The sequence below is a fragment of the Fusarium verticillioides genome, chromosome 6 (assembly GCF_000149555.1).
Source record: "Fusarium verticillioides 7600 chromosome 6, whole genome shotgun sequence".
Classification (NCBI taxonomy): Eukaryota; Fungi; Ascomycota; class Sordariomycetes; order Hypocreales; family Nectriaceae; genus Fusarium; species Fusarium verticillioides.
Window position 1 is genome coordinate 3,489,540 of NC_031680.1, and position 16,675 is coordinate 3,506,214.

The 16,675-nt window shown below is 53.1% G+C and overlaps 8 protein-coding genes across 8 annotated transcripts; 4 read left to right on the forward strand and 4 right to left on the reverse strand.

The window, feature by feature from the left end:
• Nucleotides 1-18: 18 nt before the first annotated feature.
• FVEG_01669 (succinate-semialdehyde dehydrogenase) lies at nt 19-1,845 on the reverse strand (the record flags this gene model as incomplete). The annotated part of the gene is made up of 5 exons (XM_018888674.1): nt 19-142; nt 213-474; nt 557-1,191; nt 1,281-1,650; nt 1,737-1,845. 5 exons carry the CDS (start codon nt 1,843-1,845, stop codon nt 19-21), a joined length of 1,500 nt encoding a protein of 499 aa, XP_018744652.1.
• Nucleotides 1,846-2,584: 739 nt separating this feature from the next.
• On the forward strand, nt 2,585-3,637 carry FVEG_01668 (L-fuculose-phosphate aldolase; the record flags this gene model as incomplete). The annotated part of the gene is made up of 3 exons (XM_018888673.1): nt 2,585-2,883; nt 2,956-3,472; nt 3,545-3,637. 3 exons carry the CDS (start codon nt 2,585-2,587, stop codon nt 3,635-3,637), a joined length of 909 nt encoding a protein of 302 aa, XP_018744651.1.
• Nucleotides 3,638-3,767: 130 nt separating this feature from the next.
• On the reverse strand, nt 3,768-6,077 carry FVEG_01667 (monoamine oxidase). The gene is made up of 2 exons (XM_018888672.1): nt 5,317-6,077; nt 3,768-5,249 (listed from the first exon to the last, which is right to left on the reverse strand). The coding sequence occupies exons 1-2, from the start codon at nt 6,061-6,063 to the stop codon at nt 4,173-4,175; spliced, it is 1,824 nt and encodes a 607-aa protein (XP_018744650.1). The 5' UTR covers nt 6,064-6,077; the 3' UTR covers nt 3,768-4,172.
• Nucleotides 6,078-6,890: 813 nt separating this feature from the next.
• Nucleotides 6,891-8,224, forward strand: FVEG_01666 (hypothetical protein; the record flags this gene model as incomplete). Its single annotated transcript, XM_018888671.1, has 3 exons — nt 6,891-7,036; nt 7,116-7,450; nt 7,512-8,224. 3 exons carry the CDS (start codon nt 6,891-6,893, stop codon nt 8,222-8,224), a joined length of 1,194 nt encoding a protein of 397 aa, XP_018744649.1.
• Nucleotides 8,225-8,565: 341 nt separating this feature from the next.
• Nucleotides 8,566-10,562, reverse strand: FVEG_01665 (hypothetical protein; the record flags this gene model as incomplete). Its single annotated transcript, XM_018888670.1, has 4 exons — nt 8,566-9,224; nt 9,297-9,437; nt 9,505-10,169; nt 10,230-10,562. The coding sequence occupies 4 exons, from the start codon at nt 10,560-10,562 to the stop codon at nt 8,711-8,713; spliced, it is 1,653 nt and encodes a 550-aa protein (XP_018744648.1). The 3' UTR covers nt 8,566-8,710.
• A 969-nt stretch (nt 10,563-11,531) lies between these two features.
• FVEG_01664 (hypothetical protein) lies at nt 11,532-13,440 on the reverse strand (the record flags this gene model as incomplete). Its single annotated transcript, XM_018888669.1, has 5 exons — nt 11,532-11,930; nt 12,006-12,507; nt 12,565-12,632; nt 12,698-13,081; nt 13,153-13,440. 5 exons carry the CDS (start codon nt 13,438-13,440, stop codon nt 11,532-11,534), a joined length of 1,641 nt encoding a protein of 546 aa, XP_018744647.1.
• A 703-nt stretch (nt 13,441-14,143) lies between these two features.
• Nucleotides 14,144-15,491, forward strand: FVEG_01663 (hypothetical protein; the record flags this gene model as incomplete). Its single annotated transcript, XM_018888668.1, has 2 exons — nt 14,144-14,411; nt 14,501-15,491. 2 exons carry the CDS (start codon nt 14,144-14,146, stop codon nt 15,376-15,378), a joined length of 1,146 nt encoding a protein of 381 aa, XP_018744646.1. The 3' UTR covers nt 15,379-15,491.
• A 70-nt stretch (nt 15,492-15,561) lies between these two features.
• Nucleotides 15,562-16,575, forward strand: FVEG_01662 (hypothetical protein; the record flags this gene model as incomplete). The annotated part of the gene is made up of 1 exon (XM_018888667.1): nt 15,562-16,575. One exon carries the CDS (start codon nt 15,562-15,564, stop codon nt 16,492-16,494), a length of 933 nt encoding a protein of 310 aa, XP_018744645.1. The 3' UTR covers nt 16,495-16,575.
• Between the last annotated feature and the right edge of the window lie 100 nt (nt 16,576-16,675).

Genomic DNA, 16,675 nt, shown 5'->3' on the forward strand with positions numbered 1-16,675 from the left:
TTTTCTATTATTTTATCCCTACAAGAGGGCGCGGTGTTGCACACTGACGTTGCCCAGCACCACCGTCTTGATCTGTAGGTAATCATCGATGCCGTACTTGCTTCCCTCGCGACCAAGACCCGAGTGTTTGACTCCGCCAAAGCTGAACCATGATATTAGCTTCCTGCTCAATTCCAACGCCTAGAGGGCGATCAGAGGAAAAGGTAACTTACGGAGCAGCAGCGTCAGATACAACGCCACTATTGACTGCGACCATGCCGAATTGAAGCTGTTCGGTGATTCTCGTCGCGCGGTTCAGATCCTGTGTGAAGATGTAGGAGGCAAGGCCGACATCGCATTTGTTGGCGACCTGGACGATGGCTTCTTCTTCATCGAAGCTGAAAACTGGGGCCACAGGGCCGAAGATCTCCTCGTCTACAACGCGCATGGAGGTGTCCACGTTGCTGAGAATCGTTGGGGCGAAGAAATTGGAGCCTATTGCGAGGCAGGTATGGTCAGTGAACCTGATGGTGAGTGCAACAGTAAGATGGGCGCGACTGTGATGTTTGTATCTTACCTTGATCCTTGAGGGCTAAACCGCCGCACTCGACCTTGGCACCGCCATGCACCGCCTCGCTCACGAGACCTTCAAGTCTTTGAACAGCCGCCGCAGAGATGAGAGGTCCATGCGTTGTCTTGGGATCAAACCCAGACCCAACCTTGAACTTGCCGACTTCCTCCCTCAGCCTCCTCAAAAACTCATCATACACCCCCTTCTGTACAAAGATGCGGTTCGAGCACACGCAAGTCTGACCCAAAGACTTGAACTTACTCGTCACAGCTGCTTTCACAGCAACGTCCAGATCTGCATCATCAAACACTATAAAGGGCGCATTACCACCTAGCTCCAGACTCATCTTCTTTAGGGTCCCGCTGGATTGGCTCATAAGAAGCTTGCCTACGCGTGTCGAGCCAGTGAAGGAGATTTTGCGAACAATATTGGAGGAGCAGAGGGTTTGGCCGATCGAGGGGGTGTTAGCATGTGCGGTAATGGAGTTGACAACGCCGGGTGGGAGTGACGTGCGGGAGAGGAGAGAGAGGAGCGCATTGGCCGTGAATGGTGTTTCGAAGGCGGGTTTTAGAATCGAGGTGCAGCCAGCGGCGAGGGCTGGAGCGAGTTTCCGAGCAATCATTGCGGCTGGGAAGTTCCATCTAGACGATGGCGTCAGTAGCGTGATTGGAGATAGGATGTGTTGGCGTTGGAAAGGCCATGTCGAGATAAAGGACCAGAGGTAACCTACGGTGTGATGAGGCCGCATACGCCAATGGGCTCTTTCAAGGTAGAGATCCTGAAGCTCGACTGGCTGTGGGAGATGATATCACCATAAATACGTGGCGCCTCCTCGGCAAACCACTCGATGAAGCTCGCCGCAAAGAGAACCTCACCAGCTGCATCGGCCTTGGACTTGCCGTTCTCCAACGTAATAAGCGTCGCTAGGTCGTCCTTGTTATCCAGAACCAACTCGTACCACTGTCGCAGAATCCTTGAGCGGTCCCGTCCTGTAGCTGATTTCCAGACCGGAAGAGCGGCTGAAGCGGCTTGAATGGCACTCTCCGCATCTTCAGGGGTTGACTCAGGACATGAGCCGATGGTCGACCCCGTCGCGGGGTCTGGGGATAGATGTCAGTGAGTCGGTGGGAAAACAGCTTTTCAACCTGGGACAAGGAACACAGTTGAGATGGATATACTTGCTTACCATAAACATTGAAAGTCTTGCCTGAGATGGAGTCTACCCACTCATTGTTGATAAAGTTCTTCTGAATGAAGAGAGAAGGATCCCTCAGCTGGGGAATTGCGTTAGCCATATTGATAGGGCTGTGTTGTGATGAGATTCCCAGAGCTTTCGAATTTCCGAGACCGACTCAAGAAGAAATGACGAGATACAGAGACAACTATCATCGTGGTAAAAGGATCTCGTTGCCATGAAATTCGGCCTACACGCACGTGGAGATATCTAGTAAGATACCGCCGGGCTGATGCTAAAATGTTGAAGTGGGTCTCCGGTCCCCGGAGCTGAAATAGGAAATCCACTCCTCGCCTTGCATTGCCTCTCCCTCTCTAATTGTGGGGGATCATAGATAATCATCAAATCCTTGGAAATGCGACTCAGACCTCTGCCCCCATCCTTATCGTGCTCGAAAATGGGAAACTCATACCCAAGATTGCTGCAAACAACAGCCCCATTTGTTTTGGGGGCTACATGCGGAGTCTCTCGATCTCCGCCCGCAGGGAACAAAACATTGCGTCGCCAGTGATTACTAGAAGGGAAAAGTGATTGAGGACCATCAGGCATCCGCACCCATGCTGGGCATGATACGTACTATCCCCTCCGACCTCTCCGTAAAAGTCTGCGATGGACTTTGTGGTGGTTGAAAAGCTGCCGAAGCTATATTGATACGCCATCTCTGGGGGTCAGATCTTTGTTTTCTCCATCAAAATACTGCCCTTTCTGCCGGGGAACTTAGACATTGCACAACCCTACTTTCCTACACCCGGGTCACACACTGGTCTACATACAGATATACGCGCAAAATAGCCAACGCCATGTCTACCAGCATAACACAGACTGAAGAGCGAAAGCTCGACGCTACAGTCTCCTTGTTTTCGACTCAGCAATCGACGACTGCAGCGACATCGGGTACTATCCCGGCCTCCCTAGCCACTGGCGGATACGAGTTTCCCGGCATTCCCAAGTTCACCGACCTATACAAGAAGCGCCAATGGCAGCTCGAACACATGGCCGGCGCGTTCAGGGTGTTTGCCCGCAAGGGGTTCACAGAAGGCACAGCTGGACACATCTCTGTCCGAGACCCTGTCGAACCGGACACCTTTTGGATCAACCCGTAAGTCAAAAACACGCGAACTGTTGTTGTCTCTAGTGAAGGTGTTCGGATTTGCTGATACGAGAAAATTAGCCTTGGGAAGCACTTTGGCATGCTCAAGGCCAGCGACATGGTTTGGATTAACGAAGAAGGCCAGGTCATCGGCGGAAACAGAGTCGCAGTCAATGCCGCCGGCTTCATCATCCACAGTGCCATCCATAAAGCCCGCCCTGACATCCATGCCGCCTGTCACATGCACTCTCGCTTCGGAAAGGCGTGGTCTGCATTTGGAAAACCAGTTGATATCATCAATCAGGATGCCTGTCTTTTCCACGGCATTCAGGCAGTATATGATGACTTTGGTGGTGTTGTGCTCGGCGAGGACGAAGGGACAAAACTCGTCGAGGCATTGGGAGATAAGGGCAGGGTCATGCTCCTCCAGAACCACGGACTGCTGACGACCGGCGGGACGGTCGATGAGGCTGCGTACCTGTTCACCGCGTTGGAGAGGACCTGCGAGGTGCAGCTCATGGTCGAGGCGACCGGGTTGGAGAAGAAGACTGTGAGCGATGAGGCGGCCGAGTTTACCCACAAGGTGAACGCTGATCCTGTAAGTTTGCTGCCAGTTCTTGAAGAGAAAGTGACTTTTGATGAGTTTATTCAGCCTAACGATGCGCCATAGGAGACACTGTACACGGAGTTTCAGCCTGACTTTGAGTATGAGATTTGGAAGTCAAAGGGCGAGTTGAGCAAGGGAGAACAATTCTGTGCATGATCGAGGGTTAGATAGGCAAATAACTTAAAACACACATCCGGCCTTACACGTCAGCCTATAACTTCCCGGATCCGTGACAACAACCAAGATATACGTCCCGACTTTAGCACTGGCAACACTTCGACATCAGGGAATGCGCAGGGCTCAGATGAAGCTAGATACATGAAGTTTGCGTCCATCGTATTATGATATTATCTATCTTTAAGGGCTGTCTTCATCGAACTTGGTCGCCCACGCTCGCCTCTCCTCCGAGACCTTCAACTGCAACCTGTTCATGATCCCTAACAGAACTCTCAACGTCGGCATCGCAATACCCAGCCTCTCCCCCTCACGCAAAGGGTCCCCCACAATGTTCTGAATCTCCATCAGGTTCCTCTTGTCACAATCTCGACACATGCTAGGCTGAAGCCGGAGTCGATGGGAACTTGTTAACCACGGCGTCGACAAGATCAGGTTGGAGGGCGGTGGTTTTGGCTTCATCGACGGCTCGTATCTCACATATGATGGAGAGTATCAGATCGTCGATGACGTGTTTCTATAGGCGGCAGACAATACCTACCTTCAGGTCTTTCACGACCTCACCGGCCACCCGCTCACCACTACGCACCGCGCCCTCCATGTACCCCTTCCACTCGCCAGCTGTCTCTGTGCCAGCAAAATGCAGGTCCCCAGCCGGCTGCCTGAGGCTATCTCCGCCCACTGTGTCAAGAAGACCAGGCGGCAGAGCCGTGCAAGGGCATCCGAAGCCAGACCACTCATCTCCGCTCCATTCGTGGTACGTCAGTGAGATGAACAAGTCCTCGATGTTGTTGGCACCGTAGAGGCTCTTGAGCTGTTTGAGCAGCGCAGCCTCTTTCTCAGCTTGGCTCGGAAGGGCACCCCATGCGCGGTCGTGATCTGCCGCCATGAAGCAGGTGAGGACATGCTTGTTGCTCTGCGGAGCGGAAGTATCGCGAACAACTGCCGCAGGGCCGGTGAAGGAGTTGACGAGGCCGCATATTCCGGCTTCAACCCAGAACGGCGACTTGAACTCCATTATTGCCTTTGTGTAGTATCCGTAGGACAATGACTCGGCCCACAGCTGCTTGACGTGGGGCAGCCCGGGGTAGAAGGAGATGGATCTGAGGGCAGGCCCCGGCACAGTCGTGATGACCTTGCGAGCTGAGATGACTCTGCCTGACGAGGTCTGCACGAGAACGGAGCCAGCTTCGCCGTTCTGGACGATGGACTTGACCGGCGTTGAGAGACGCACTGTATCAGCTGGGAGACTTGAAGCAAGGCCATTGGCGAACAGCTGTGTTCCCTGTCTTACACGCAAGTACTGCCCGCCATGCTTGCGGTCAGACCGCATCTGCATCAGGCCACCTCCAGACTTGCAGTAGTTGAGAAAGTACAGAGCCGAGATGTCCTTTGGGTCCTGGCCCAACATCGCACGCGTCCAAACCGTTCCCGTAGCCAGTGCCGCTTCGCTGGCTCCTCGGGATCGAAGGTAGGCCTCAAAGGTCATGGAATCGAGGGACGTGTCTCTCGGGTTCCAGGTATCCAGAGCCTGGCAGTCCCTCTCGGCCATATCCCGGATGATCTCGATGTTCCTTCGAGATTCCTCATCGAACTTGAGTACCCTCGTCAGCAAGGCTGTTATATTGGACACCACTCGTGAAAGGATGAAGAATACATACTTTGGGGATATCGCCATAAGGAAATAAGGAGATCTCTCCCTTGTCGTTCTGAAGCACGCAGTTCCCGTTGGTGTTCTGCTCAATCAGATCGGCGCCATATCTCTTGGCCAAGGCAATGATTCTGCTCTGGTTCGTATCATTGATCCAGGCAGCACCGAGGTCAACCACAGCGCCAGAGGGCAGCTCCTGGCTCCAGGTCTTGCCTCCGACGCGATCACGAGCTTCCAGAACCACACACGAGAGGCCAGCGCGGATGAGCTCATGAGCGGCCGTCAAGCCCGCAAGACCGGCTCCCACAATGACCACGTCGTGCTTTTCCGAGGCTGCTGCAAGAGTAGGAGGGCGAGATGGGGCTTCAGCTGGCGGCAGGGCGACAGTCGCGTCGATCTCAAACAGCCACTGCGGCATCGCCAGCTTATCGACCGGGACCAGAGTCATGGCCGGCCTGTGGCCCCTCAGGAACTTCTGGATGTGCCGCGTGTGCTTCCTGTTGGCCGCGTCATAGTTTACGACGTAGACGGTAAGCTTGGTGATGTTCTCGACACGCGCGCCTGCTGCGATGAGGATCTTGCGCAGATTGAGGAGCGCAAGATGAATCTGGGATTCGTAGTCGGCTGGGACGGTGCCGTCTTTGGCACTGCCGACCTGGCCGGAGACTTGGAGAGTCGGCGAAGCTGAGGAGAGAGTACCAGCAGCGAAGTAGGCGCCCGAGGTGTTCTCGAGGTCGACTGTCTTGACGTTGCACATGGCTCCGATCTATGGCATACAGTAAGGAACAAACAGTATGCTGTGCTTGAGTTGAGTTTGCTTGAGGATGCCGTGTCGAGTCCTGATATTGGATACTGATTGAGCGTCTTCATCAACAGCGCCGTCTAGAATGTCCGTTTCCAGCCGAGCATCGGAAGTGTATCTGGTGGTGAGCACGACATGCTATCTCGCTGTCGAATCCACTACTTGACGAGCGACAGTCCATATATTAGTGGATCAATGCAAGGGACCCTTGCCAATTCTCGATAAGGAATCCCCAGGCGACGGTCTTGGCTTGTATATGTCCAAGCTAGCGGATCAGGCACGTGTGAGTGACAAGTAGTCCATCGCCAGGTCCTGCCTATGGGAGTATTGAGTAGACTTGTAGATGTATAACCTACCGAGTCTGAATTGTGCTTAAAAAGCGCCAACACCTGCCCCAAGCAGTACCAGAGCGCTGTCCGTAAGAAGGAATGGCGCCAGACTCCCCACTATGGGACACCTTAGTAGATCCAGCGGGTGTCATATCTACATGCATTAAGAATTCAGCTTTCAATGAATTGATGATAATGAATCTGGACTCAATTGATCTTGCCATTGGAAAATCCAGCCTATCAACATGGGGAGATACGGACCAGTCCTTGCTGCCGGTTCAGAAGCCGACATCGGACACATTGCTGAGGCGTTTTCCGGGTCTTTTCTGTATCTTCTATGATGGTTGAGAGCCTTGGGCTGGAGTAACAAATTAATTGATGATTTTTTTTTTTGGAGAATTCATCTCACCCATCAAACATTGTACTGTAGTATCCTCGAACCAGCTTGAGGCCATGGCAACGACCTCATCACAACCTTTGACACTTCACCAAGTCGAGCTTGCAGCCAAAGCCAAGCTACCGCAGCATATATACGAGTTCTATGCTTCTGGCTCGGATGATGAGGAAGCGCTGCGTCGCAATGTTGATGCATTCAATCGGTATGGTAACTCACTAAACAGGTTCCGTTTGTATACAAAGTCACACACAGCTAACCAAAGGTTTTCAAACACCTTACAGATTGTTCATCAGACCACGCGCCCTCATCGATGTCTCCCGTGTTGATACGTCCACCAAATTTTTCGGCTGGTCTTCACCACTTCCCATCAGTATAGCTCCCAGTGCCATGCAGAAGCTGGCTGGTGGCGAGGGAGAGCTTGATGTGGCCAGGGCTGCGGCGTCTGTGGGCGTCAATGTGACCTTGTCATCGCAATCGACCACTTCTCTCGAGGATGTGCAGGCGGCCAGGCAAGAAGTCATGAGAGATGCTAGGCGTCACGCACCACCACCGTGGATGCAATCGTACCTGTACGAAGACGTCAAGAAGAGCGTCAATCTGATTAGACGAGCCCAAGGTAATCAAATCTGCCAAGAATCCCCCTAGTCAAAACATTTTTAGACTAACGCCTCGCGAAGCTGCTTCATACGAAGCCTTGGTCCTCACTGTCGACACTCCTGTCCTAGGCAATAGACTAGCAGAGCGACGAACCGCCGTCGTCCTCCCCCCAGGCATGAGCCTCCCCAACACCGAAATCCCGTCCAATTCCAACTTGAAACTCCCCAGCGTCAACCGCCTCCTCATGAACGCCAGGACCGCAACGGAAGCGGCAGACCTCCTTGCTAGCGCTGGCTCTAGGATGCATAGCTCCAGCCTCACCTGGGTAAAAACCATGTCATTCCTCCGAGGGGTGACCAAGATGAAGATCATCCTCAAGGGCATCATGACGGGGGAAGACGCAGCGCTGGCAGTCGAGCATGGCGCTGACGCTATCATCGTCTCAAACCATGGCGGACGTCAGCTGAGCAATACCTGCGCAACAATCGAGGCACTACCTGAAATTGTCGATGCCGTCAAAGGCCGTATACCAGTCATTCTGGATGGAGGGATCAGGACTGGAGCAGATGTCTTCAGGGCGCTGGCGTTGGGGGCAGACTTTGTGTCGATTGGTCGACCGGTGCTCTGGGGGCTCGCCTATGCCGGGCAAAACGGTGTCGAGTCTGTATTACACATCCTGGAGAGGGAGTTCAGTCGAACGATGGCTTTGGCAGGGGTAAATAAGGTGGCGGACATCAAGAGGGATAGGCTTGGAGTTGTGGCAAGGGATGGATTTGGGATTGCAAAGCTGTGATGGAAGATGAAGGTGCTGTGATGGAAGATGAAGGTGCTGTAGGGGAATGATGCTGGAGTATATGAAACGAATGGGCAACTAATCGATTGAAATACTAAATTCTCTTGGACTTTGGAATTTGAGCACACTTCTGATGGGATGGCAGTCATATCTGAAGGAGATCAGACCCATCCATTATTCAGAACCATCTCTATATTCACATTGATACCGGATCACGTCCAGGTCGGTTCAAGGATTCAAGCTAGCATTAGGTGAGGATATGTCATGACTGTTCCACTAACATGAAGATGCTTTGATATTATCTGACAAGCAATAATCTGTTCAATCACAACGTACGCTTTGTTCCAAAGTCCCGCAGCCCCACGAAAGAAAGTTGCGCATTACTTAACGGCAGCACGAATAACGCCCCGAAGCAATACGTCTAAGAGGGAGCAACATACAGACTGCTAACCGCTCATCCATATTACTGACAGAGAGAGGACAGTCTCAGTGACCCATACCCTTAGCCCTGGCATACTCAACATCTCGCCAGTACCTTTGCGCCGTCCACTCCCTCATCGCCTTGCCATACCTTGCCATGATGAACAGACTCGCATTCCACACCAAGCCGATACCAGCCACCGTAAGGTACACCACCATGTAATTGGTCGCCTTCAACCACGGTGTGACTCCAAAGTTGGTCGCAAACGACATGGTGTTCCGGATCAACACACACGTCGTCACCATAGAGCCGGATAGCTCCATATAGCTGCCGATAGCGTAGTTCAGCGCTCCAGCTACACAGAGCGCGGCGTTCATGGCCATGAAGACTTGTGTGATGACCAGTACCATCCAGTGCCATTTGTATGTCACGCCGAGGCCGTAGAGGATCATGGCGGTGGGAACGAGGACAATGGAGGCGATGAAGAGGTAGAGGGTGTGCTCAGGCTCGGAGATACCGCCGTTGCGCCGGGCCAAGCGAACAGTAAGCATAGGGCCAATCTTGCCGCAGTAGTAGCCACTGGAGCAAAGGTCTGTTAGCGCTGATGAAGATGAGGAGCGAAGATGAAAGATGCCATGGTAAAAGACTCACCCAACAATAGTACCGAGGACACCACCAGAGTATGCCGCGGCGACGCCGGCAGTTGAGAAGCCGTACTCAAGGGTGTAGATGGTGCCAATGGTGGCATTCTGGAAGCCTTGCCACACAAGACTGTTTGCTCCATACATGAGACTGGAGAGCGAGTTCATGTTAGTTCACTTTCATGACATAATGAGTTGTAGTATATGCAGTAACGTACCCAGCGTAGACCACTGCGGGATAGGTGAAGCCCTTGAACGGCGCGATCATGATTTCGAGCAGGCGGTTCGGACGAGGCTTGTCCTTGATGCTGAGCTTTTGGAGGTACGTCTTACGCGGCCACTGGATCTCAGCAGATTCACCACGGTCAGAGGAGGTCGTGTCCAGCGTCACCGTCTTCTCCCCGTCACCGCCCTGCATAGATGCCTGGCTTCCAGCAGCAACCCGCTGGGATGGCAGCTGATCATGCTTCCGATCGTAATTGGTCTCCTCCATCAAGAAAAAGCAGTATATGAATCCCATCCCGTTCCAGATAGCACACCAATATAGTGTCCACTGCCATCCCATGCCAACGTTGATGAAACCACTTAACATGGGCGCGAGCTTGCCGCAGAGGGCAAGTGACCAGCCGTACCAGGCCATATACTTACCGCGCTGGTGGGTGAACCAGATATCGGCGATGGAAATCTCACAAAGGGATTCAACGGGGGAGCCAAAGAAGCCGAGAATGATACGGTTGGCGAGGTAGGGACCTGGCTCCTTGCACAAGGGGGCCGTGGCTAGGATGACGATGGTGGCAAGGAGGGAGAAGAGGTAGACGGGCCTTTTGCCATATTGAAGGGCAATGGCTTGCCAGAAGATACAACCCCAGCCGTAGAAGAGGAACTGTTCACATCTGTTAGTTTGAATTCCATGGCATCAGGGATTTCATCGGGGGACTCTGACCATGATACCAGTTCCATTGTTGATGTCCTGAAGCGAGAGATCAGTTTCCTTCCTGAGAGGCGTGACGATAGAGTAGACGGCACTCGAAGGGATGGCAACGACGATGGTGTAAAGAACAACGCAGCTAGTCTGGATGACCTTGCGCCTGAAAGTCCAGTTGAGGGGATCTTCAGGATCCAGCGATGGCTGCGGAACCAGGATGATATCGTCCTCGCCCTCGCCGTCAGCGTGCTGGCCTCTCATGCTGCCATCTGTGTCGATGAGCCTGAAGGTGCCAGGGGGGAGTCTATCGCCGGCCGCATCGGCGCTGTGTTCAGCCGAGACAGCAGTCATAGTGGCGGGCCTGTTGAGCAGGCTTGCCGGGAGCTGCTAGCTCAGAGTACAAGAGGAAAAGAGAGATGAGTTAGTGAGTTAGTGAGAGAGAGAGAGAGAGAGAGAGAGAGAGAGAGAGAGAAAGAGTCTAGAGAGACCAGATGCAAAAACAGTCTTCAAGTGAAGATGACAGGATTATGGCCTCTCATGGATGTTTATGTAGTTAACTGGCTACGCGGTGAACTTTGATGTGGCTGATAAAGTCATGGAATCTTGAGCACACCAAACATCCGCCAGAAGATAGGCATATGCTTTACGAAAGGCTGTATCCAGGAAGGTATGCATGCACCCACGTATCTTGAGTGCAATGCAGACTCAGGGCAAGTCATTCCCCACAAGATCTGGGCGCTAGCAAATCGCTCTCTATCTTGCGTTAGTGCCTATCAGCTACCTAGGCAATCCGTATCGCGGGGATAAGGCAATGAGGGGCTTTCGCACTAGTATATTGGGTCTACAGGATGAAGTAAGAGTTGGCGAAGAGTACTGTCGGAAATGGCAAAAAGGAGCAGAGGTGCTATATTTCAATTGGTAAAGACTGGGGGGGGCCATGCATGGCCGTGGGTGCGGCGCCAGTATACCTATTTGAGTCCGGGGTGCATGGGGGAATGATGATAATGCAATCGGTTTTATTGGTTCGGGAGAATGTTTTATTGGATCAGATTGATACGGAATAGCCCGAGGGCTTGACTGATTTCTGGCGGTGGTGGGTCTGAAGATAGCACGCTGGATGGATGGATGGATGCTGATCCCGCCATCGGAGGCACTGCCTACCCTAGAGAGACTTTACGCACGAGTCAGACACAAGGGATGCATCGTGAATACAGAGTTCGAGTAGTCATCGACAGCAATGTTAATAGGCTCAAATATACCAAAGAACAGATCAAACAATTCCGAGTCTACCAATATACTTTCCCCCTTCGTCCATTCGCATCACTTCCGCCCCATAGCACGCTCAATTTCCTCCAGCGCAGCCAACACCTTCTCTTCTTCCTGTCTCCTCCCCACAACTTGCAAATTCACGGGGCTTCCCTTCATCCTCTCCCCATCGTACATCTCCCACACGAACCGGTCTATGTCATTCTTGGGCACGTACCCCTCGTCCTTGACATCGACGGCAGGATCAACCTTGGTCACGGGGAACACGGCGCCCGGGTAGTCCAGGAGGTTCCACTGCGACGTGTAGCCCCAGTAGCGGGATTGCTCGTGGGGGGGCGCGCTGCCAAAGGATGGAGGGCAGAGGATCACGTCGACCTCGCAGGAGGTAGGCGTTGCCGTGGCGGACCATGCTTTGCAGTACATGGCGCGGTACGAGTCTCGCTCGCGGTTGAGCTATGCGGGAAGAGGAAATGTTAGTCCGAGTGAACAGCTGGGCAACCAAAGCTCCGGGGAAACTGCATCACTCACCTCCATCATCTCAGTACATGTTCGGTTCTTTGCTGACGCTTGCTCGTGGAGAATATGCTTGGTGAGTGGCAACGCCGGCTCTCCTGTCTCTTCCAAAACATCAAGCATCTCCTTACCCCCGTCCGGCCAATATAAAGCCGACACAATCTCCCAAGCCTTACCATGATCTAACCCCTCGCAGTTCCAATCTACGACCTCCATCCCTGCCTTCCTACATACAGCCGCTACCTCCCTGAGCGCTCTCGTCATAGGCGGATGCGGCATCACCACGCCATCCCACCATTGCACAGCGACCTTAGGTGGGGTCGTGAACTTGTAGGGTGTCCAGTCTTTAAAGGTGACAAGAGGATCTACACGCCAGGGCTTTGCTGCGAGGGCGACGCGCATAAGGAGCTCGAGGCCGTCACGGCTTACTGTCATGGGGCCAGGGCAGCCAGCGATGGTATCACGGCCCAGGTATGCGGCTCGAAGGCCGGAAGTTGAGATTCTCTTCGTCGAAGGTCTGGGCATGATTAGCCGTGGGAGTTTCCTAACAAGGCAGATTTGGAAGGCGACTTACTTGAACCCGTAGATGCCAGTATTGGAAGCAGGGAGTCGGATGCTGCCACCAATATCACCACCAATACCCTTCCAGAGAGTCAGTCTCACGGCAATACAAGGGCGAAGATTCTTGGAAAAGCCAGCTCACTCACCAACAAACTTCCCCTCATACCCAGTAACGCCGACTCTCCCCCCGAACTCCCTCCAGGTGTCAACTCCCTGTTCAGCGGGTGCACCGTCCTTCCGTACACGTTACTCTCGGTCTCCAGATGCATGATTGCCTGTGGCTGTGTCGTCCTGGCGAAGAAGACACAGCCCTCGGCCCACAGGCTGTCGAACAGGAGGTTTGAGCCGTGGGGCTTGCCGACCCAGGCAGTGAAAGAAGCGTTGGACGTAACATTTTCGCCGACCATACCGAGGTGTTCCTTTGTCGAGATAGGCAGGCCAAAGAGGGCACCTTGGGGAGAGGGTACAGAGTCTAGGTGTTTAGCGCGGGCGATAGCTTGATCCCAGAGGAGCTCAGTAATGCAGTTTGTCTGGAGTTTCCCCCCGTCGTCAGCTTCCATTACAATATACTCATGTAGACTTTCGATTTGGCAGAACATACCGTAGCCTGGGCCAGCGCTGCTCTTCTCAAGAAAGCTCGCGTGACCTCTTCAACCGAAATAATCCTCTCCCGAAGAATCTGGAGCAGCTCGGTGACGGTGTAGCTTTCTGTGATCTCAACCTCGCGCGGGGTGAGGACCTGAGGCACCAGCTCCAGAGAGTTCTTTGGCAGCTGTTCGGCAGCGGGTACACCCTTCAGCGGCGGCTCGACCTTGGCTAGAGAGGCATCGCGATGGGCTCTTGCCTCAGCGGCCTTTTGCTGCCATAATGGAATTCCCTTGACAGCCATGATTGAATTTGGTTGTTCTTTGAGCTGTAGTATTGTACAGTTGGCGTAATGCGGATTGGAAACCTTATCGTCGTTGTCGTTGTTATTCAGGAATAAAGAGAAGAAGCAGGAGGAAAATCTTGAGCCACGATGCAAGTCAAAATATCAATCAGCAAGGACAAATCATTGTCTACCATCTCAGAACTCTAGAATGTGAGCTACCTAATCGTGACCAACGGCCTCCACTCGTAATGGGAAGTAGATAGCAGATAGGTATGTATGTATGGTTCACATAGTTTCCTTGATTTACTGCTTAAGGCTAGCTACCTACTGTAGCTAGCTTAGAGCCTTCGTAATGCGTGCAGTAAATGGTAGGGGGCATGGAGCTCACCCCGACTTCGGGCTGCGTTATGTTCTCCACAACTTATCAGCGCAAGCCTGACTCGGGCCGCAGAATTCCCTCCTTCCAACGATAAGCGTCTGCGTTATGTAGCACCCAATCTGGAGAACATTGGACGACAAGGGTAGTCTATCTAAGTCAATGGTTGCGGAGAAGCCTCTAATCACCACGTTTCTACATATTGGGTAGGGAGGGCCCCAGCGGTCCTCAATTACTCCGCAATAACCGACACCAACCGCCTTGAACTTCCTCTCTCGAGTTCCCCCACCTGTTGATCGCCAGCATTCACAGAGACTGTCCAGTCTGAACCAGAGAGCGAGAGCCATGGATCAAGCATCCCTGCGCAAAAGGCGTCACAAGAGTTTCGCGGGGTGCTGGACGTGTCGCGCGCGAAAGGTCAAGTGCGACGAAACCCGGCCGAGGTGTGTGCAGTGCAGCCTCAAGCGGCTCTCCTGTGAGGGCTACGAGGTGAGGCTGCGATGGATGCCTTTGGAAGTTGCATCTCACGGATATTGCCATGATGGGAGTAGGCAATCTGAGGATGACTTGGGCCCTGGCCAGCAAAGACTTCAGCGAAGTCTTGTCATTTGCAGTAAGTGCTCACACGTGCACGCGACTATGGTACCTACCTAGTCTACGAAGTACATTTCAGCATCAAGGCTGACCATCGTTGATTCACAGATGAAAATGTAGAATCTGCTCTTCAGCTGTCAGAGCTCGATGATATCTTTAGCCAGATCGACAGCTTCCAGGGTAAAAAGGATCACTCACACCACAGCCAGCTCTTCTTGTCCAGCTTCGGTGTTTTTGACCCATCCTATACTGAACAAGGCTACCAAGACGACGGTACATTGCCGTTCTACGCCACGGCACCGCCTCCGGAGGATACTCCGCCGTCTTTATCTAGCAATTCTTTCGCTGACTCTTGGGAGCCGGAATCAAGTCACGAGGAATATCTTCCACATGCATCCGTCCCTGCATTCAACCTGACTGGTTTCGGGGCCCTTCTTCATGCTCATGAGGCCTCGGTGAGTCTCACGTCATATCAAGAGAGCGCAGCCATCACTCTTGAAGATAGCATTCAAGATAACACAGCTGTAATTCTTCGAGATCGGCCACCCGAGAGTCCCGCTACTTCAATAACAACAGCGCCTCCTGAGAGATTCAACTACTACACCTCATCCTCCCAGCACCCTCAACAACAAGACGGCCGCGCACTTTGGTGGAAAGACACCTCCAACACCATCATCCACAACCCCGAGCCCCTCCCCCTGCCCACCCTCGAACGCTTCCTCCTCAACCACTACGTCCACCGCGTTGTCCACCTCTTCTGCGTCATCTCCTACGAGAAATCACCATGGAAGACCATCCACCTCCCGCGCGTCCTACAGTCCGCCGGTCAGCTGAGTCTACACGGCTCCTCGACAAAGGTCAGAGAGGCGTTGCGGGATCGCGCTGCTGAGCATCAGTGCGTTCTACCTGGTAGATTGATATCCGCGAGAGCAGGGTGTGAGAAGAAATGGAGCATAGGTTGCGAGGTAGCATGCGGTGACGTTTAGGGGTAGGGCGATCAAGTTGTTGAAGGAAACGGTGGAAGGGTCGACGCCGCAGTCCAGGCCCAAGTATAAGGAACTGTTGGCTACGATGCTGTCGCAAATCACCATCAATGTGAGTTGCCTTTTGCGCGCTGGATGACCTGGATCATGTTGTCACATATACTGATTTCAAGGGGGGCACAGGTCATGTCTGGAGATACGAGCACCTGTGGCATCCATCTAGACGGCGCCTTCCGCTTCATGAACCACGTCAAAGCCACCAAGTCCACGTATTCCTCCAAAGCTCGCTCCCTTCACCGCATATACTTCTACCTTCGCGTCATCTATGACAGTACGGCCTGCAGGAACTCTTGTGACTACCACGACGGATCTCCACCCTCTCCCGAGGCTGACTTTGGCACCGCCCTATCCGTCAGTCTACTGGACAAAGTCGAAGACGAAGGCGTAGTTCCGGGGAAATCCAAGTCAGTGCTGAACCACGTCACTGCCCCAAAGGCCCAGCAAGTAGGCGAGTATGAATGCGTCTACGGTGTTCCTCAGGCCCTTCTCATCCTCCTTGCGCGAACGACCGAGCTCATCGACCAAGTCACCACGTCTCGCCAACAACAACCGAACAGCCCATCAACTCACTTTTCCGACCAATGCGACCAGCTCGAATCCGACATCATCGACTGGGAACCCGCCTCATCCTCTACCTCCGACTCAGACACAACTCCCAGCGCACTCATTATCCAAAAGACCACCCTCGCCTTCCACTCCGCCCTCATAATCTACTTTGCGCAACACATCCGCCACCTGCACCACAACTACCTCCGTACCCACATCCTCCTCGTCCTATCCTCGATAGAAGCCATCGAGGCCATCAAGTCGGAGAACAGCATCCTCTCTGCCCCTTTGTACTGGCCGGCATTTATAGCGGGGAGTGAGGCCTTCGAGAAGGGTCTGCAGGACAGGTTTAGGGGGTGGTATAGGAAGGTCGAGGGGTATAGGTTGGCAAGCGTGAGGAGTGGGATCGATGTTCTGAGAGAGGTCTGGAAGAGGGGGCCGGGAGGAGGGAAGGGGACGAGTCATTGGAGGAGGGTGGTGCAGGAGACTGGCGTGCGGCTGATGCTAAGCTAACCATACACGACCGTTGGCTTTGCGAACAATCAACGGCACTGCAGTTAGTTAGTACAATAGAATACGAGAAGAACGGAAAGCAATTCATTGCTGGCTGTAACTAGGATTACTATAATATAGCTACATTACTATCTTAAGTAATGTAATATATACTATCCCTTTAATAATTAAGTAAATTATA